This window comes from Macrobrachium rosenbergii, chromosome 4, assembly GCF_040412425.1.
Source record: "Macrobrachium rosenbergii isolate ZJJX-2024 chromosome 4, ASM4041242v1, whole genome shotgun sequence".
Lineage (NCBI taxonomy): Eukaryota > Metazoa > Arthropoda > Malacostraca > Decapoda > Palaemonidae > Macrobrachium > Macrobrachium rosenbergii.
In genome coordinates, this window is record NC_089744.1 from 2,160,632 (window position 1) to 2,181,250 (window position 20,619).

General features: G+C 35.6%; 1 protein-coding gene across 9 annotated transcripts in view; it reads left to right on the forward strand.

Moving 5' to 3' along the window:
- l(2)k01209 (lethal (2) k01209) overlaps positions 1-19,929 on the forward strand; it is an 81,813-nt gene extending 61,884 nt beyond the window's left edge. For 5 of the 9 annotated variants that reach the window (XM_067088206.1, XM_067088223.1, XM_067088215.1 and 2 more), the window contains 3 exons: positions 5,270-5,458; positions 12,781-12,946; positions 14,311-19,929. In XM_067088206.1, the coding sequence (XP_066944307.1) occupies positions 5,270-5,458; positions 12,781-12,946; positions 14,311-14,456 (501 nt within the window). In that variant the 3' untranslated portion in view covers positions 14,457-19,929. The remainder of the gene's footprint in view (positions 1-5,269; positions 5,459-12,780; positions 12,947-14,310) is intronic. The other 4 variants (XM_067088249.1, XM_067088229.1, XM_067088239.1 and 1 more) reach the window with 1 other exon arrangement.
- The last annotated feature ends 690 nt before the right edge of the window (positions 19,930-20,619 follow it).

Sequence of the window (20,619 nt, forward strand, 5' to 3'; positions counted from 1 at the left end):
TGCTTCTGTTCTCAGATGCACCGACCGGAGAATAGGCGCACACCTGTAAGACTGTTGTCTTCGAAGTGTGAGACCAAAATGATAAGCACCTGCTCATCAACATCCTGGGACTCAAGGCAGTTTCCTTGCCCTCTGAAAGTTTCAGGATCGGCTTTTTGAGATACTCTGGGGTGTTGTTGGGCAACAGCACCACAGTAGTGGCATATGTCAACAAACAAGAGGGTCTCGTTTCCCTCCTGTTGCTTCGGTTGAATTTGCAGGTGCTCGAGTGAACTGTAGTGCACTCTGTAGAGCTGCCAGCCAGATACATTCCAGGCAATGAGATGTATTGACAGGCAAGCTCAGTCTCTGGCATTGAGTGACGGGGACAGAGAGCTCCCTTCACACAAATCTTCACAGAGAGGTTGCTCGACTTGAGGGCTCCCTATCATCTTTCTGTTCGCCTCCCGGCTCACCAGAAGTCTGCAGGTCTTCTGCTTCATCACACCAGACCCATGGACTGCTACAGTAATGCATGCTGACACAGTGGGACAACCTCAATGTCTTCATCTTCCTTTCGTATTTGTCTAACTCACAAGGTGTTCAGCAAAGTGTCATTCACCCCGAATTTAGATGAATGCTAGAAGACTTCACCTTTTGCCCGACCTGCTAGCTAGTTCCTCCCTGACCTGACCTCTGTCAGCAACACATGAAGCAGTTCCTCAGGCAGTACAATCCCTGTGCTTTCATGACTAGAGACTATCCAGCTTCCCTTGCAAGCATAGGCTTCTCACCAAGCGGCAACAGCTGGTCTCTCCTCCTCCTCCTGCTTCTCTTCCTTGGGGCAGAGAATGGCTCGAACCGAAACTTGCTGGAACTGCCATCTGATGCAGTAAGCTTACACATCGACCACCCGTTCTATTTTTCTTTCCTAGAATCATAGAAGCAATCCCGCTCCTTCCTCTAGCAAGAGGAGGAAGGAGACCCTGGCAAAAAGACAACTCTTTTCTGGTTTTTTGCCTTACTGCCTCCGACTCTTTAGATTCTTCCTAGCCTATTTTCGTATGAGTTACGATTCCTCACTCATTCAAAAAGGTCCAGAAGCCTGACAATTGATCTTGCAGTTCCTATACTCCAATCAGTATGTCAGAGGCATGGTACTCCTCCTCACTCTTTCGACCAGGAGTAGCCCAGGTGTGGTGAACTCCAGTCAGTTCACTCAGATTCCTCCCTCCAACAAGTGAGTCATCCTAATGTAAAGGACCGATGGTTTGTATATCGTGTAGGAACAAATCACAATTTTGTAAAGTAAATTGTATTTTTCCTAACTATAGAAACCTGAAGTCCTTTACATTACATTATGCCTGCCTCATGCCACCTCTCAATCCAAAACCATGGCCGAAAGGCAAATTGGAATGTTTACATCTGGGCAGGTAGGACTCCCGCCTACTGGATGCTAGTTACTGCCTAACCCCCTTGTTCATGAGTTTTAATGGCCGTTTCCAGTTTCGCTGTAAGTAATTCCTAATGTAAAGGACCTCAGGCTTGTATAGTTACGAAAAATACAATTTACTTTAAAAAATGTGATTTTGGTTGTTTTTAATAGCTTCACATTATTAACAATTTGACTTTGTCTTGAAGTTGTGTAGATTTAGCTTCATGAATTTTGGTTGTTGTTGTTTTTCTGCATTTCATGTTATCAGCTTGACTTTATCTTGCAGTTTTGTACAGTTGGCTTCATGAATTTTGGTACACATCATAGCAAGTTAAGGAGACATCTGGAAACACCACAGTGTCGTTACTTAATATTGGTATTAAGCATTACTTTGTCATTTGGGAATTTGTCATATGTTGACCTGTTCAGCAACCTTAGTTCAACAGAGGGAAATGATCTACTATATTGCTCAACAGAACGATGTTACCTACTACGTTCTCGAGTTACCAGATGTCTCATGAGCCTGCTGTTATGTGTACTGAAATTCTTGAAGCCAACTGTATTTTAAATTTTTCCTAGTAACATAGATTTGTTTTTTCTAAGTTGCTAAACTTCATAAATCAATCTTCAGAATTTTAGAAAACGATAGTTGTTTAAAGTTTGTATAAAAGGAAAAGATATGCAGTATATGGCAATGAAGAAAGGCATGTATGCCCTTGAATCCTCTACTTTTTTCTAAAAGTTATAACAGAGTTCTTTAATGAGATTGTTCATTGGAGCAGGAGTAGAGGGGTTTGTGGAATTTCAGAAGAGTGATAGTCAGGAGAAAATACAGAAAGCCACCGGTTTATGACAGGGTTCCGTTCTGATGCCGCGTCGTAAGCCGAAAATCTTCGTAAACCGAAATAATGGTTGAAAATCATTAGAAAACCTTACTTTTAATCCTTTGAGTATCCTTTGGGTATCTTGAAAATTACATAACCTGCATTTTTATTGAGTCTTTCATAAAAAAACCTTCCAAAATTTTACCATTTTGCCGTTTTGGAGCCAGAGAGAGAGAGAGAGAGAGAGAGAGAGAGAGAGAGAGAGAGAGAGAGAGAGAGAGAGAGAGAGAGAGAGAGAGACCACTTCTACCAGAAAAGACTTGAGAATTTCACAGAACTACAGTGCTCCCCATTTTTACTTTAAGTATCATCCTACATCAAATATAGCTTAAATTATTATCCTATTACTACTGTATTAATCTTTGAAATTATATTATCAATATCATTTCAAAGTCATCTTAAACATTAGTGCCCTTTTCCAGCCAGCCAGCCAGCCAGAGAGAGAGAGAAATTATCACTACAACTTATATTCAGCCAATCTTGTTCTGGGATGGGCAAAAAGAGAGAGAGAGAGGTTTATCTCTTTAATCTCTCGAGGAATGTTCATCCATTTCTCTTTACTGCAGCTGACAACAACAAAAAATTGTTTTTTCTTTTTCTTCCAAAGATGTACTACTACCTTTACTATGCATTTTTAAAACACTATGAACACACACACACACACACACACACAGTGTGCACAGGTAAAGAGACTCGAATTAGCAGTATCTTTTCCTGAGAGAGTGAAGGGCTGAACTAAGTATTTATTTATATATCCATCTATTTCTCATTCTATCTTTTAGCATGAAAGAGAGAGAGAGAGAGAGAGAGAGAGAGAGAGAGATGAGAGAGAGAGAGAGAGAGAGAGAGAGAAATGTTCAGAAATGTCAAGTAATTTGACATAGTTGACAGTTCCTTCCTCCTCCATAGCTTCAAAGCTTTGGGCAGAAGACAGGGTGTGATATTTCTTTATTTAAAAATTGAAATAATTTACTTGAAAAGTGCATAAATGTTATAGTTACAGTATACAGTATTATATTATTATTATTTAATCTTATTAATATTTGAAAATTAGCACGTATTGTTAGGCAAGTCATTTATTTATCATACAAACATGGTTAGTCCTCACCATCTCCCACAAATTTGTAAAAAAATTCTCATGCTGTCATCCTCTCTCTCTCTCTCTCTCTCTTATCTCAGAGAGAGAGAGAAAAAAAAAATATTACTCACCCTCCTTTTAGTGTATGCAAAGCCCGTGAAGTACAAGCTTTGTGGTTGGTTAAAATCCCACCCTTCCTGCCAATAGCATGTCGTCAAGGAGGGTGAGAGGGGGAGGAGGGGGCTGTTACAAGTCCTTCTGGCCAATAGCGTATCGTCATGGTGAGAGGGGGTTGCTACAGGCTTTGTTATTGGCTACTTCTAATCCCTCGAGCTGATATCGTGTCGTCATGATGACTACGTCGAAGCAATAAAAAAATTGTAACAGCAGATGATGAAATTTTAATATATTTTTATGTTTATATACAGTAATCCTTATTTCTATGAAGGATATATGCAGTACAGAGAGAGACAGAGACAGAGAGAGAGAGAGAGATATGGACGATTGGCCATACTTAAATCTCAAAAGTGAAATTACTCGTGAATTATGGGGAGAGAGAGAGAGAGAGATGGGCAGTTGGCCTTACTTAAATCTCAAAAGAGTGGAATTATTCAATTGTTCGAGGAAAGAGAGAGAGAGAGAAAGAGAGAGGTTGAATGAAGTGATTACATTGATAAGCAGTTTTATGATTTCATGTATTTTAATTTAACTTTTATTGGTACTTTGCTGTGGTTATCCTAATATTAATATTTTAAAATTAGTAAATCTTTTTTTACTATAAAAAATGTATTTAGTCATGAAAATAAAATAAAAATCAGTAATTAGGGAATATTGCTCAATGAAAAAATCCAAGAATGTGAATTTTCTTCTGTCATATGCGTTCACCGAGTCATCTGAAATATTACCGTTGAGAATCGTAAGAAAAACTTAATTTTAATCCTTTGGGTGTCTTGAAAACAAATCATGCATTTTTATTTTTGAGTTTTTCATAAAAAAACCCCTCCAAATGTTGACCATTCTGCTGGTTTGGATGCATATTTCTTCCATTCGTATCGGCGTCGTCTGAAATGCTGTTGAAAATCATAAGAAAACTTAACTTTTAATCCTTTGGGTGTCTTGAAAACAACGAATCTTGCATTTTTATTGAGTTTTTCATAAAAAACACTCCAAATATTGACATTCTGCTGTTTTGGATGGATATTTCTTCCAATTGGCGTTAGACTGGCGTCGTCCAAAATACCGTCGAAAATCGTAAGAAAACCTTATTTTCAATCCTTTGGGTGTCTTGAAAACAATGTTACTTGCATTTATATTGAGTTTTTCAACAAAAAACCTCCAAAGTTTGACCATTCTGCCATTCTGGAGCCATGTTTCTTCCGTCGGATTGGCGTTGTCAGCGTCGTAAACCTGAAACATGCGTTGTAACCCAGGAAATAATTTTTTGAGGAATGTATTTGAAAAGTTAACTCGGAACATTGTAAGCCGAACCCGTCGTAACCTGGAGACTGTCTGTATAATAATTAATAAAGTGTTAGGTTCTAATTGGAGAGCTATGTAATAGGTAATTAGCAGTATAGGGGAAGCACTGGGAATTTTGCATCAAGTGGAATATATCTATATTTTAGCAAACTGTTAATAATTTTTATTTTAACAGGGGTCATGAAAATTCATTTGCTTTTAATGTTGCACATTCCTGTAACGTAGCTTGGAACTATGCCATGATGTGGTGTTTTAGAAATTTTTTTGTTAGTTGTCAGACATGAATAATGCTATGGCATTCTAATCTGGAACTCTGAAGATGCCACTGAAATTTTTGTATGGAAAATATAAAAACAAGATTGATACTGTAGTTCTGAAAGAATTCAGACCTAAGTTCAATTTTTCAATTTTAAGCAGGATGTGATAGTAGAGACTCCTCAGGGTGTTCCATATGAAGGGAAGAGGATTGCAACTGAAAAGATATGTGGTGTGTCTATATTACGGGCAGGAGAGACTATGGAGAATGCGCTCTGTGAGGTACTCAAGGATGTGCGTATTGGCAAGATCCTTATTCAAACCAACCTGGACACTGGGGAACCAGAGGTAAAATCATTTATTAATACACTTCTATTCATTAGTATCCATTACTTTTAGTAATGCAATATTTTTATGCCATAATTCCTTAGTGAGGTTTTATACTCCTAAGATATAATGATTAAGATTGTAGGTAAAAAGTGTGCATTATTTTTTTGCAAATGGCAGAGTGTAAGTTTACTTATATGTAATTTACCAATGTTTCTTTTGTAGTATTGTCTTGATTTTCTCTTTTTCTTGTATGGATTTGTGTTGGTAAAATTGCCATTGAATTTTTTTTGGCAAACAGAAATGTAGTCAAAATGTCATTATTATTTTCAATTTTTAATTAAAATATTGTAAATTGCATGTTTTATCTTTGAACTATAGTAGCCATTAAACATTCAAAATAATCATATCAGTAAAAATAATACATTTATAAAAATAAAGTAAAGATATCAAGTAGAGGTAGCATTGTCATGATAGTTCTGGATTTGTAGCTTTGAATACTATATGATTACAAAATTATCTTGATCTTCAATGCAGTGATTGGTTTTTCTTTGTCTTTGAAATTTTTTATGGTTTTTCTGTGTCTTTGAAATTTTTTATGGGGCTCTTAGCATGGTCTCTTATCATATTTCATGGTACCTAATAGGTAGAACATGTGAACCTAACAACAGTGGCAGATTTTATGGAATAATGAATCTGACCACAGTAACATACCAGACCCATTTTTGGATAATGGCAGCCTTCAAGAACTTCAGTTTATGGAATGAAAGTGTGTTAAAGGCAAACCCTTCATGGCAGCCCTGTGATTGTCATTTGTTTTGACTCTGTGGTCTCATTAAATAATAACAGTGACAATTGAATCTTTTCCTAGTCTAACTCGTCCAAAATGCTACACCCATGCAATCCACCCACCTGTTCACATTCCTCTTCCTGTATAATCCAACTTAAGACCACAAAAAAACCCACAAAATGACTTACAACCCACTGCTTTAGTCAGTACATCAGCTATTTGATCTTTCCCTTTTATCTATCTCGCCTCCTTTATTTCTCCAGATTCTATTGTTTCTCTTATTGCTACAATATCAATTTTTAATCTCTGACTACTTACTCCAGTACTTGATTTTATTGCAGTCATTAGTGTTTTACTATCAGTATTAACCAGTGGTTCTGATTTTCTCCCTCCTACTATCTCTTCCCACAAATGTTTGAAATATATCAATCCTTCTATGGCCTCCCCCACACTCAGAGCTTCTGCTTCAGTGGTGGACTTTGCTACCTGTCTGGATTTCCACCATACGGGACTTCTCTTCTTACCATCTGTTAAGGATATCACACAACCCAATTGTGTATGACCTTCTATGTTCCCAAATGAAGCATCTGCATAGGCTTTCCAATAAATCTTTTCTTCTTCTAACTCTCATACTATCACTTCTCCCATTATGTTCTTAGTTTTTCTCACTATTTTAATAAGCTTTTTCATATCTTGAGTCGTTCCTTCTTTAAAAGCTTTGCTTAATTCACTAACATCATATGATATTTCTGGCGTGGTATGTAGTGATACCCAGTTCAACTGTCCTATCACTGATCTGTACTCCGTTAGCTCCTTTTGTCCTAACACTTTATTACCTGTAAATCTCCTAGCTTCTGGCTTGCTGGTAGAATTTATATACTGCCACTGATTAAGACAAATTCTATTTTCCTTATGCTCTACTATTACTCCTATATACTTAAAACTTCTACTTTCTTGTTCTCTTAATTGCAATTTCCCTTTCAGTTTCCTAAGTGTTTCCTTTAAAAATCCTTCAGTTCCTCCATAGCAAAAATCATCTACATGTGTACATGAAATACCATTAAATACCTTGAGCCCATAAACAGTTTACTCAACTTCCATAATCCACTGCAACCATCTTCACTAGGGGGTTTTAAATATATGTCTCTTTGTGTTTCATCACCTCGTAAATATGCAGTTTTTACATCTAATGTATAATAATTCCAATCTTTCAATATTATTATTGTCAAACAAAACTTTGAAGTTTCTGCATTGCATTTAGGAGTATCTTTTTCCCATTCGGACATTTCTTCAAAACCTCTAGCCACCAATCTTACTTTACATAACCTTTCCCCCCCTTTTTTTTTACCTTTTCTGTTGCTATCCATCTTGTAGATATAGCTTTTTGTCCGTCATTTACCTTTTTTTCCCTCCAACTTTGTAGTTCTTTTTCCTTAGCTTCAATTACGCTTCTATTTTCAAATCTTAGTAAAACTTCTTCATCTTCAGTTTTTTCTACATGACTATCTCTTAAGTTATCCCATCCCCTGTCACCTGACTAAGTCTTCTACATTGTAGGAATCAGCCCAAGATTTGCTTGATCATGTTCCTGCAAGACTTAGAATAGTCCATTCTTTTACTTGTAATGTATTTTTGTTTATAGCTCTAACTCTATTTCCCTTTTTGAATTTGGATATCTCTTCTATTAACTCACTTTCCCCTTCATCTTCCAGTGTTTCCTCTGTCAAATCTCTGTAGCCTCTTCTATATCTGCATTCCTTCTCCAGCCCATTATCGTCTCTTTTCCTTCCTGCCCATCTACAGTCCCTTACTTTGGTGCAGTTCTTCATTGGAGGGGTGGGTAGAGCTTTCGGCTGCATGCTGTTGGCCCAGCGTTCGATCCGAGCGGCCAGTGAAGAATTAGAGGAATTTATTTCTGATGATAGAAATTCATTTCTCATTATAATGTGGTTCGGATTCCACAACAAGCTATAGGTCCCGTTGCTAGGTAACCACTTGGTTCTTAGCCACGTAAAAATAAATCTAATCCTTTGGGCCAGCCCTAGGAGAGCTGTTAACCAGCTCAGTAGTCTGGTTAAACTAAGATATACTTTGGTGCACAGGATTTATCCTTCACAGTATGTGTTTTTCTATTTTAGGTATTTTTTATTTTCTGGTGATAGTCTTTGAATCTTGGTAACATGTATTTAGCTACTTCTCTTAGAGAATCCCCATGTTTAACCACTACCGTTTTACCCGATACTCCCACTACCTGAGTAGGTCCTCTCCATTCATTTTCATTTTCTCTCTTATCTATAACCTCATTTCCCACTACTGCTTCTTATAACCTCATTTCCCACTACTGCTTCTTCAAATTTAAGTTCTCTGACATTTTTGTTTAAAGCAATTCTTATTTTATTAAAAGACTCATTTTTGATAAACGCTTCTCTGGCCTTATGCATTACATTCAGTGTATCCCTTACTATACTTTCTTCCATACCTTTCTCTCTGCATGCAGGACTTGAACTCTCTTCTCCCATTAAATTTGGCAAAAAAGGTTTTTTCCAAATACTAATTGGTTAGGGGAGAAACCACCATTATTTATTAAGCAGTTCTCACCACTCACTACGCATCTCATGCTATGGACCAGTCCACTTCCTCATCATCTTTGATGAGGAAACTTTCTTTGATTATGCCTACTGTCTTTTCACATATTCCATTGCTCCATGGAGATTCAGATGCTGTGGCCAATACTTTAATATTCCATCTTTCTGCCATCCTCCTTACTTTTTCATTTTGAAATTCTCCAAACAGCAAATCACCCATCAAAAAGTGCCTTTGTAATAGTATCTGGTTTCTTTTATGCAAAAAGCCTGACAATACCTTGTTACATATCTATCGTTACCAAGAACTTTCTCTCTTCTGTCTCTCCCACATCCATTGCTACAACTTCATTAAATATTTTACTCCAAGAAAATCCAACTACTGGTTTAGCTGGGTTTCTTTTGTATCTTTTACATACCTCAAAACTTGCAATCAAGTCTGTTAGTAACTTTTTTTTATCCTCCTTCTCTTTCTGTTTCAAACCATCACTCCACTGTGCTTCTTCTGTTAGCTTCCATATTTTATATTCCAAGTCCGTAACCAAATTGTAGGTGTGACATCATCATTGCACCTTTAATTTCCCTTAGACTGTTTCCCTTCTAACCCTCCAGTAACAATTCTTCTTCTACCTTCCTCCTCAAAATTGGTATTCTTAACCCTTAAACGCCGAGCCTCTATTTACAAAAGTGTCTGCCGTATGCCGACGGGGTTTGAGAGTTAGTGCCGAAGCGGAAAGAAAGTTTTTTCAAAAAATCACAGCACGCTTAGTTTTTAAGATTAAGAGTTCATTTTTGGCTCCTTTTTTTCTCATTGCCTGAAGTTTAGTATGCAACCATCAGAAATGAAAAAAAAAATCATTATCATATATAAATATTGGAATATATGACAGCATGAAAAAAATTTCTTATATAATTATACAAATCGCGCTGTGAGCAAAATGGTTAAGGCTAGCGAGTTATTTTTTTTTTTCGTTGTATTGTACACTAAATTGCGATGATTTTGGTATATAACAAATTGTTAAACGATCAAAGCAACACAGAGAAAATATCACAAAATGATGCATGAATTCATAACGCGCGGATGAAAAAAAATTTTTTCAAAAATTCACCATAAATTGAAATATTGTGCTAGAGACTTCCCGTTCATTGCAAAATGAAGGTAAAAGATTGAATATTTCTAGAATGTACAGGTTTTAGCTTACAATTGCATTTTTCGACCATTTCGGTCGAGTCAAAGTTGACCGAAGGTTGAAATTTTGGCACTTATCGTGATTTATATGAAAATATATCAAAATTGATAAAAGCTACAGCCATGAGTTATTTGTTGTTGTATTCTACATGAAATTGCACACATTTTCATATATAAAACTTTATGTAAATGCTAATAGAAAACGGTGCAAAAATTACGACAGAATGACTAAAGAATTTTTGAGATTTTCAGCAGAGTTAGCTGATGCTTTCTTTTGGGATAATAAGAAAGAAATTGCACATGCGCAGCTGGGTCACGCTTTCCACCCCTCAAAACAGCGTGATCCGTGAACTCCCAGCATCCTCAAGGCGCGATTTAAAATTTTTCAAAACGAGGCCTATAAGTATTTTTTCTTATTTAAAAATACTTTTTGTAGTCAACGTATTTTACGTCCACTTGGCACCCGACAGACAATTTTTGTCGACATAAAATACGTCCAGTCAGCATTAAAGTAAGTGACCCTGTTTGCCTTCTCTTAACTTTACTTTAATACTTCTATTTTAATACAATTCTCTTTTAAATTTATAGTCATACCCATTTTACTCATGGTCTTCTTACCTATTAACTATGGTAAATCACCCTGCAAAGTTTATGTCTTCAAATAAAACTTTTTGTTTTTCAATATCACTGGTATTTCCATTACTCCTTTTGACTTGTATGATGACCCACCAAAATTAAATACTTTATTAGACTCTTTCTTAGTACTGTATCATTCATTCTCCTCAACTCTTCCTGATTCAAACCCACGACACTGCATGCTAGTCACAGTTCCCCACAAGCTGTCGATTTGCATCCTGTCTAAAATTGCATTAACCTCTTTCCAAGATTCTTCCTCTATTTTACTAACTTCTCCTATATAAACTTTTTTTTCTTGTCCAGTTTCTGTTTTCTTCTTATTTTGAAAATTCTGAGGACAATCCCTAGCCCAGTGCCGTTCTGATTTGCATATTGCACACAATGCTACTTTCCCTAATCTATTTACAGGATTTCTTCCACCTCTACCTCAATTCCATTTTCCCTCATATCTTTGGTTTTCCCCTCTCTCTCCCAGAACTCGCATAGCCTTGTGACCCCCACCATCCCCCTTCCGCTTTATCTCCTAATCCCTCAAATATTCTTTTCATTATCTGTGACACTGTTTTATATTCCAACTTTCCTTGACCACAAGTTGCTAATACCATTTGTTTTTTGTTTTCTGTGGGATTTGCTTGCTCTAATACATGGAAACCCTTAGCTTCTCCTTCAAGCATGCTTTTCCCTATCGCTCTGTTACACTCTTGATTCTGCCTCTTCATACCTAATCAGAAAATCTCTCATCTTTTCACTATATTCTCTTCCTATTTAAAATAATTTTCCATTTTACAGTAATTTTCCATGAGCATATCTAGTTTGGATAGGATTATCTTTGAACCCTCTTTATCTTTAAGTTCATCCCCATCTATCCTGTTCCCTCTGTTACTTCTAAGGCTTTTCCTTTTAAGCTCATTCTTATTTCTATCCCCGGATATTTCACTTCTCCACACACCACAAGCCAATCTTCGACTTGTCCTCTCCCTCCTTTATACTCACTCTGTATCCTGCTAAATTTTGGGCAATTCCTTCTGCATTTCATCTCCCAAAGTTTACCATCTGATCTGTCCCATTTTTTTTTTTAACCAACCATGCTCTGCTACCACTTGAATCTTTTCCTAGCCTAACCCGTCCAAAATGCTATAATCATGCAGTCCACCCACCTGTTCACGTTCCTCTTCCTGTATAATCCAGCTTAAGACCACAAAAAAAAACCACAAACTGACTTACAACCCACAACCAACAACCTAACAAGAGAGCTCTCTATACCGGTCCACACCAAAAAGCATCATTAGTTCAAACTTCATTGTTTACCATTGTTTACATTTTTCACCTTCCTGTGGCTGCCATTTTGCATCCTGTGACAGTGTGACATCACTTCCTATGACGTCACAACACAGTTTCATTTCAAAACATAAAGAATGTTTTGTCAGAAAAACATCTTATAAAATTAAACGTGCGTCTTATAAATTTGTAAATGAATGATGGCCATATTATTTCACTAATGCAGAAAAATAAAAAAAAAAATAATAATGACTAAACATTAAAAACCGATATATAATCAACAATAGCCCAACAACAAGGGCTCATTATCTTAATTGGGTAATTAAAAGAAATTTTAGGTTCCCTTGTTAAATTTCTGAGGCAAAGGAAATGTCTATGAACATATTGTAAATGTGTTGAAAATGTTATCATAAACACAGCTTCAGTAAGCAGCTATGGCTCCAGTTGTATAATTTTATCAAATTGATTATACAACCACAATTTATTTTTCCTAGCGTTTACTAAGATATTAGAGTACAGTATTTTGTATACAAGCTCTAGATCAACCCTTTTAACATCATCTGAAAGACTGCCACCTTTTGAGTTCTCAGTTTCTCCTGCTGTTGCTACTGACCTGCTATACATATACCAACTTGTTGCAGTGGGCTAGTTAATATCAGTGATATTTGTGAGGCCTTATTGATTTTGATTTTACATGAGTGTTACTTGAGATGTAATATTAATTAAATGTTGATATTTTTTATGTCATGCTCAAATGTGAGGTGGGTTATATAGTATCTAGTCTGAGCTATAAATATCTTTTCAAGGCTGTTCATGTAAGATGAACAGAAGTAAACATGCAATTTTAACAAACTCGGTTTAATTTCAGCTTTATTACCTGAGGCTTCCAAAAGATATTAAAGATTACCACATATTTTTAATGGATGCAACTGTTGCCACGGGTGCAGCAGCCATCATGGCAATTCGTGTTTTGTTAGATCATGAAGTACCTGAAGATCATATCTCTTTATGTTCTCTGCTCATGACTGAACAAGGTAAGTTGAAGATTAATTTATGTGATATAGTATGTTTATAACACAATTGAGAATGTCAAAATTTATATATAGTCCTAAAAATCAAATCTGAGGAGGGGCAATCAATGAGGACTGGGTTAACATTAGGATTGTATATTAGTATGCTGGAAAAAATACTTTACTGGTATTTGGGGGTAACAAGACAGAAATCTGATATTGGATGAGACCTTGGGTACAATAAAGGATAGACAAAAGCAAAAGTACTTGAAGGCAAATTTCAATGAGTAGATGAACATATTAAGTTCCCAGATCTAGATAATTAAGTTCAGTGATGACAAAAAAAGAGATAAGAGAATATTAGGGCATCCCTCATAATTTTTTATAACGTCCTTGCGTAAAAAGAAAAGAGGAAGATACCCGACAAAAGGGGGATGGGTCACTACTGTAATATCACCAGAATTGCTCTTTGCACAACTTAATTCGACCACCATGTCTTTCTGGTCCTTTATTCAGCAGTTTTCACAGACAGCCTTTTGATGCTATGTTTGCTGAAACTTTCTTGATACTCCTTTTTTTTTACCTTTTCATTTTTCAATTTTGATGTTTTTGTCTTTTTTAAGTGGCATCTTTTTTGTTTATCTTTTTGATCCCCACCCCCTTATTAAATTAGCTCACAGCAATTCAATGTGTTAAGCATGCCTCACCTTCTGTAAAAGTACATCTCTTTCTCTGGTGCTGCCCATATTTTTTTTATAATTGAATCAGTCTGTTTCAGCTTCTCAGTGTTTGTGTGCTATTGGCTTTTACCCAGGCTTCTTTAACATTATGGGCAGCAACTTCAATCCTTCCTTTCAGAAAATTTCAATACTGCTCTGCCTCCTCATTTTTCTCCTCTGATTCTTTCTGTTTATTCATATGAAGCCATTTAGGTCTCCCATCAGTATCCCAACTGCCTGTGGTGCTTCCATCATGTAGCCTTTGTTCAGTCAAATTATGTTGATTACCAAGTGTGCTTTCTGTCTCATTCTCACTTCCCACCATGTATTTTGGATTGTACTGTAACTTTTGGATTAAGAAACAAAGTCTGGGAAAAGAAGGTGTAACATTGAAGGACTGATTGTCCTGATAATGGTATATAAAAGTAGAATTATCCATTAACCCTTAGTGGAAAATTGATAACACTGGAAGTACTGTACTAGCAGAAATTAATATAGACATATTGTTACTACTGTGTAATTTACATAATTTATTACAAGTCTAATATTCCACAAATAAAAATTAAAAATGAAGAGTACATTATATGAAATCACAGCTCAGCAGTTTTCATAGCACCTTATACCCTTGTGGATAATGAATGACAATATTTTGTACGTTTTTCTCCCCAGGTGTTCACAATATAGCTTATGCATTTCCTAAAGTCAGGATTGTAACAACAGCAGTTGATCCATGTGTCAATGAGAAATTCTACATTGTTCCTGGCATAGGAAATTTTGGCGATCGATACTTTGGAACTGAGCCGTCCGACCAGTGATACATCATTGCCTCTGGAGCTTATTATCAGAAGTTTCCATCTAGAGAGTACTGTAACTCATTTTCTGCAGAATTTTTTATACAAGCATCAAAGTTAATTGCAAATAATTTTCTACATTCAGTAGTCCGAAGGTTTTATTGCAAACAACTTTATGCACAGACATCTTGTGGATGGATATGTAAGATATCTCAGTAGTTTCCCATTAATTTTGAAATAGAAAGGAAACTGCAACTACGCTGCTCATATTTCTTTATAATATCCAAGAGTAGAGAGCTAATATATTGAACACAGGCTCTGTTTTTTACTTAATCTCATTTACACAGAAGTGTAAATACTATTTTCTTTTTAACCATTTTATTGTACTTACAGTGAAACACGTGATATGAGCAAAAAAACCAAGTACTGTACATGTAGACTGATAAGTTCTATAGCTTTTAAAATAAAAGTGGTATTTAAGAGACTTGACCTTAGTAGTTCCAGCAATATAAGCATATAAACAGTCATTATTTGTATTGTTTACATGCAGGAATTACAAACAGTTTCTCTCATGAATTTCTATGTTCACATGTTATGTGCAATTTATTTTACTTGTTATTGTGTGACTCCATGGTTTTTATACAAAAATAGACAAGAAAACATATTGTTTTTAAGGTTTTATGACAAAATACTGTTGCTACACATGCTTAGAATTGTATGGTGAATTGACAATGGCTTTCAATCTTCCTCTCCTTCTTAAGTGCTCTTAGGGAAATAGTGAAATGAAGTTATGAAGTAGTTGCAGAGGAGTTTCAAGGTTAGGTTTAGGGCCTTTGTCTGATAGTGATGGCCTTTTGTTTTGAGATTTCACTTATTTATTTAAAAGTTGTTGTGTATATGGTAAAGTGATATCTCAGAGCTGCTCTTGATCTTGATACAATGACACATACTAGTGCCAAATATTAGTAACTTCATAGTTAGTAGCTTAATTTCTTTCCAGTCTAATTCAAATAAAAGAACTTGCTATACTGCATAAAAGAAATACTGGGTTGTTGCTGGATAGATTAGATTTGATGTATAACTTTCATGGTTTTTTGAGTTACATAGATCTATAAAAATTAGAGAACTCGGAGTGGTGGAGCAAATTGTTTAGCAGTAAAAGACTGTCACTGAAAACAAATGTCAATGTCATTTGGTGAAACTGAACTATTTTAATTTTTGTTATGAGATTTTTAAATGCTGCTTCCAAGTTTCTAAAACCTGCAACATTAGTGGATTCCTATATCAAGGGCTTAGAAAAGTAAGGAGATAAATACTAATTTTAAAACTGAAATTAACTGATTTTTTAATGAGGCTGTAATTTAAATACTTCATGTAAACTATCATCCATTGCACCAGGTTTACATATTACGAGTTATATAACAAGAAAGCTTTGTTGCTTAGTTTTGGAAATGAGAACTTCATCCTGTTCGAACAGCACCATTAAATGTCTTTATATACTAAGGAAGACTCTTGAAGCAGTTTATCATCCAGGGACACATGGTTAGTAGTATGAATTACATAAATGAACAAAACCTGTGTATACTTATTTCACTAGTATTCTATAGAATAATTACCTTCCAATTATAGAAATATTGTACTTTTTCACCTTTTCACACAAACTTAAGGTAGGGTCTTGTTGCTGAGGTTAGAAAATTTTATAAGGGGTTTAGTTTACCTCTCCATTCTCTCTAAATGTGTATGTTTATGAAGGATCCCTGTCAATGTTCTTGTTATACATAAAACTTGTAAATCCACTTTTTCTACTTATATATATTTCTGTTTTGGAGTTGCTTACAGCAACAATAAGTTTTTTGTGCTTATTCAGAAGTAATATTTTTTGTGATGGAATTTTCATTAAAGACTGTTGATGTATTCAAGTTATGTAAAAGCCAAAATCAGAACATTACAGTTACATTATGAGAACCTTGTTCAAAAGACAAAGCACTTGCCAACAGTTGGGGGCTTCTTAGATCATCTTCTAAGTAGTTGACTCATAATTTGGAATTAACTAGTGGCTCTAAAGTAAATTAGGTAAGCTTTTTTCCTGACATTTCGTTCAGAAATTCTTTCACTCCTTACCCTGTCAGAAGTCATTTAGAACAAAGGAGGGTGAGACCGGATGGCATGCCTACTCACTAGTAGAATTTGAATAGTTGATGTGGTCAAGCAACATGCAAGTTTCATTTAAAGCTCTGCTCTTAATGCCAGTTCAGATATATGCAGTCTGATGACCCCCACGGCAACAAGGTCATAGTGTATAGTTATAAGCACGAGGGTCCATTGGATAAAAAGTTCATGGTTTTTGTAACACACTGTCCCATGAAAAAAATGGTGAATGTTGACAACCACTACTCGGAAACAAAATTCTGAAGACTGCTTCTCTCTAAATAACCCATTCGTTTATAAACATTTAGAAAAATTAACAGATCAAAAACAAGACCATCAAGGCTTACCTCCTAATGCATAATGGAAGAGAGTTCATGATCCATTTGCAACATCAGATATACTTGGTAAATATATATATTGTACATTTGCAGTGAACAAAATCTTGGTGATTGATTCCATTAACATAAACTAAAACTGTATAAGATCATTTGAAACAGCTGAAGTCGATGTCATAGTACATGGGTTGGCCTTCCTGTGGTAGATGCCCCCCACAACATTGGCCACAGCCCCTGCTCCTGCAGAAAAGATTAAGACACAAGTAGTAAAGTGAAGTAGTAAAAGCATTTTTCTTTTTCCTCCTTATCAAACCTTCCTCTTTCTCCTCCTCTTCTCTCTCTTTCCCCTTACAACTCTCACATGAAGCTGGGGGAGCGACAGTTTGTCCACCTTGGGTAGGGTCTACATGGGCTATTGAACATGTACCAAGACAGTCCATGCTTCTTGTGACTTGTCAAACCATGTTTTGCCTGAAGCATGCATTGTAGAGTCAGCACTACCTCCTCAGTCAGTGTGTGGATGGTCCATGGACAGTGCATGTAGATGGGGTTCGTGTGTGGAAAGTCTTCGCTGTACTTGGAAAAGTAATCATTGCTCCTTGTCAGACCCTTCTCGATAACAGAGGATACTCTAGGGTTTGCTCAGGAGGCAAGGCAGTTGTTCTGAGTAATGAGGTTGCTGCTTGCTGGCTTGTGTCTTGGATCAGGGTAACAGTCTGATCTGTAGATCAGTGTTTTCCCTGCTATCCAGTGATCAAGTGGGCTGTTTTCCCACTGTTGACATGCCAGAGTGAGTTCAACTTGCCAGAAGATGCAGTCTACTTATGTATGTGCCCTTCTTCAAGTTTCAGCCGAATGTATCATGTTCAAAATAAACTGATTTTGGATGCCTCTTTACACCTTCCAAGAGTAAGCTCAGGCGACAGTGAAGAGACATTTTACATTTTGGACTCTTATCCATTGTGTGGTCTCCTTCAAGCACCCTCAGGTTCAACAGGAACTGCAGCTAAGCCTTCCTTGATGGCCACAACTTCTATATATGGAGGGTGCCCAGACTTTTTTTTTTTTTTTTTTAGGAAGATTCCAGACATTTCACTCAGGCTCATGGCCCTGTCACTTAGTCATCCCTGTGCCATGCTGAACAGGTGGTTACAGTAAGGTTGTTGCATAACAGCAATGGTTTGTATTTATGTACAAACAAATATAAAATTTTTTAAGTAACTTGAATTTTTCCTAGGTAGGCAACCAGAATCTTTTATCATAATCCCACTTCAACCAAGCCACTTAGTCCTTGTTGCCAAAGGAAAGGTGTTTGGTGAAGCCAGCTGAGTTGGCCTCCCACAACCAGTTAACTACCTTGTTACCAAGTGTCAGACCAATTCCAGCCTATACTGAGGAATATTCGGGCATAGAGAGCTCTGGTTTAAATACCTACAAAAAATGCAAATTGCTTTAAAAATGTTATATAAGAAAAGGATTTGAATGGAAACTACTACTGCAGTATTTGTTGCTAAGCAGAAGACTTGTGACACTACCTGGAGATATGCTCTAATTATAATTTGTACAACAGAGGTACTCAATGTTACCTCCTTTTATGCATAAAAACCTCTTAATAGACCAAACTTTTCAGGTGCAAATAGATGCATTTATTTACACATACGTCTGTATATGGATGACTACCATATTCTGCCCTGCTGCAAATTTATGACATGCCCAGCAACACTGAAGCAATGTAATTGCTTCTTTTTAGTGATTTTCCAACTTTCAATTAACAACCTGTATCAGTTATCGGAAACAAATCCTTCAAAACTTTGCTAGAATCTTAAACATTTTCAGTGAATGCAATTATTTAATTTATAAGGCCTGGAAGTAAATTAAAGGTCTAACATACTCATTAAAAACAAATGCTTCTGGCCAACCCTCTGAGGTCTAGTTAAAAATAACCAAGTTATTTCAATTGAACTGTAGCTAGAAACCTCTATTTTCATGTTTTTTTTTTTACAGCTTAGTTTTTCAATTATTGTATTGGTATTTCCTTGCAATTTTGATTTTCAGCAGTCATCTGAAATTTTCTTGAATGTATCTCTCAGATTTACTACTTTGTTTTATAAATTTTATACCCTTTTAATAATATTGTAAGCAGAAAACTAATTACTAAACAAATATCCCTTAAATTACTAAACAAATATCCCTTAAATTACTTGAAAGTGGAGGAAATACATACTCATCAAAACCTTTTCATATTTGTTTTCTGTCAAATTTTAATATTTATATTGACATGATTATCCAATAAAACCTCATTACAATGCATATTTAATCATCACTGCCACAAGCACCACTGCTCTAATAGTGGGGCTGATTTAGAAAAATTTTTACTAATGTAGAACACTTAATTTAACAGTTCTCAGCAGTAGCACTTAGTACAGGCTGCCTTATATGTTTTTCATAAACTGATTTGGAAGCACAAGTAATATATGAATTGCAACAACTTTTTCCTTAAGATACTTTCTTTTCAAAAGCATAGTTTACAGCAGCTTACAGCTGTTGCTGTTAATTTTCCTCATTAAAATTTATGTGATCCTTGGCGTTACAAGTATTTAGTCATAGAAAAATTAAATTGTTTCACCATGAATTTTATTTTGTATTGGTACCTAATTTTAATTGTAACAATGGTCAAAGTTATGTTCGTTATTCTGTTTTTAGAAAGTTTTAAAATGCATTAACATGGTCATGTCTTTTAAATGAAGCATTTTTTGCTCACATTGAAAGCAAGTCAACATTGTAGGAAGTGTTACACTAGAAATTATCTATTTACTTCTGTTGTACTTAATATCTTTTATACTTGTTTTGTTTTTGTAGTACTTCATAGCCAGTTAGAGTACAACTATATAACAGTAGACAACCCCTCAAAAGATTTATGTTTTGGTGTGATTTGTTACGTGAATTTTTTATCATCCATGTAACTCGTATGGTTATAAAGATGTTACTGCAGGTAAATATAATTTAACAAATTTGCTCGTTTTTAATTTTTCCTATGAAATACAGATTTTATCTGGAATATGCATGGATGATAAACCTTGAAAAAGACTGTTCAGAAAATAACCAAAGTGTAAGGAATGGCTGATGAAAGGAGTATGAGTAATCATTGAAAGTTTTAAGGTTTTCATCTCACCTTTTTCTAATATTTAGTGCTAAATCACCTTAGAGGCACAGATGTGGGCTAAGTCTCTTACATTTCATACATCTATCCATCCATCTCCAAAGCCAGTTAATGGCTAATTACCAATGATGATAGTAAATACGTGAACTTGTAACTCACAAAGACAAATATCATGATACATAAACTTTATGGAAATCTGAAAAATAATAAAAGTAATATTAAGAATCATAACAAAAATTTAAAAATCAATCATTTCAATTCTACACATGCCACGGCTAGATAAACACTAATAGGCGAACTGCTGAAGTGCAAGATTAAAAATGAACCAGTGAAATTTTACCTTAAATATGCAATTCAAATAAAAAAAGCTGGAGGCTATATTGGGAAATTTTGATGTTATCAGTTTATCCTTTCCTTAAATACCTTTCTTTTAAAGATAAAATTGTGTAATCTCACATTTGCAAATAAAGGTAAGTGACAATATTATTGACCCAGCCAGTGGGGGGACAAGCCAGTCCAACTTGCTGCCGGTCTCAAGCCTGGA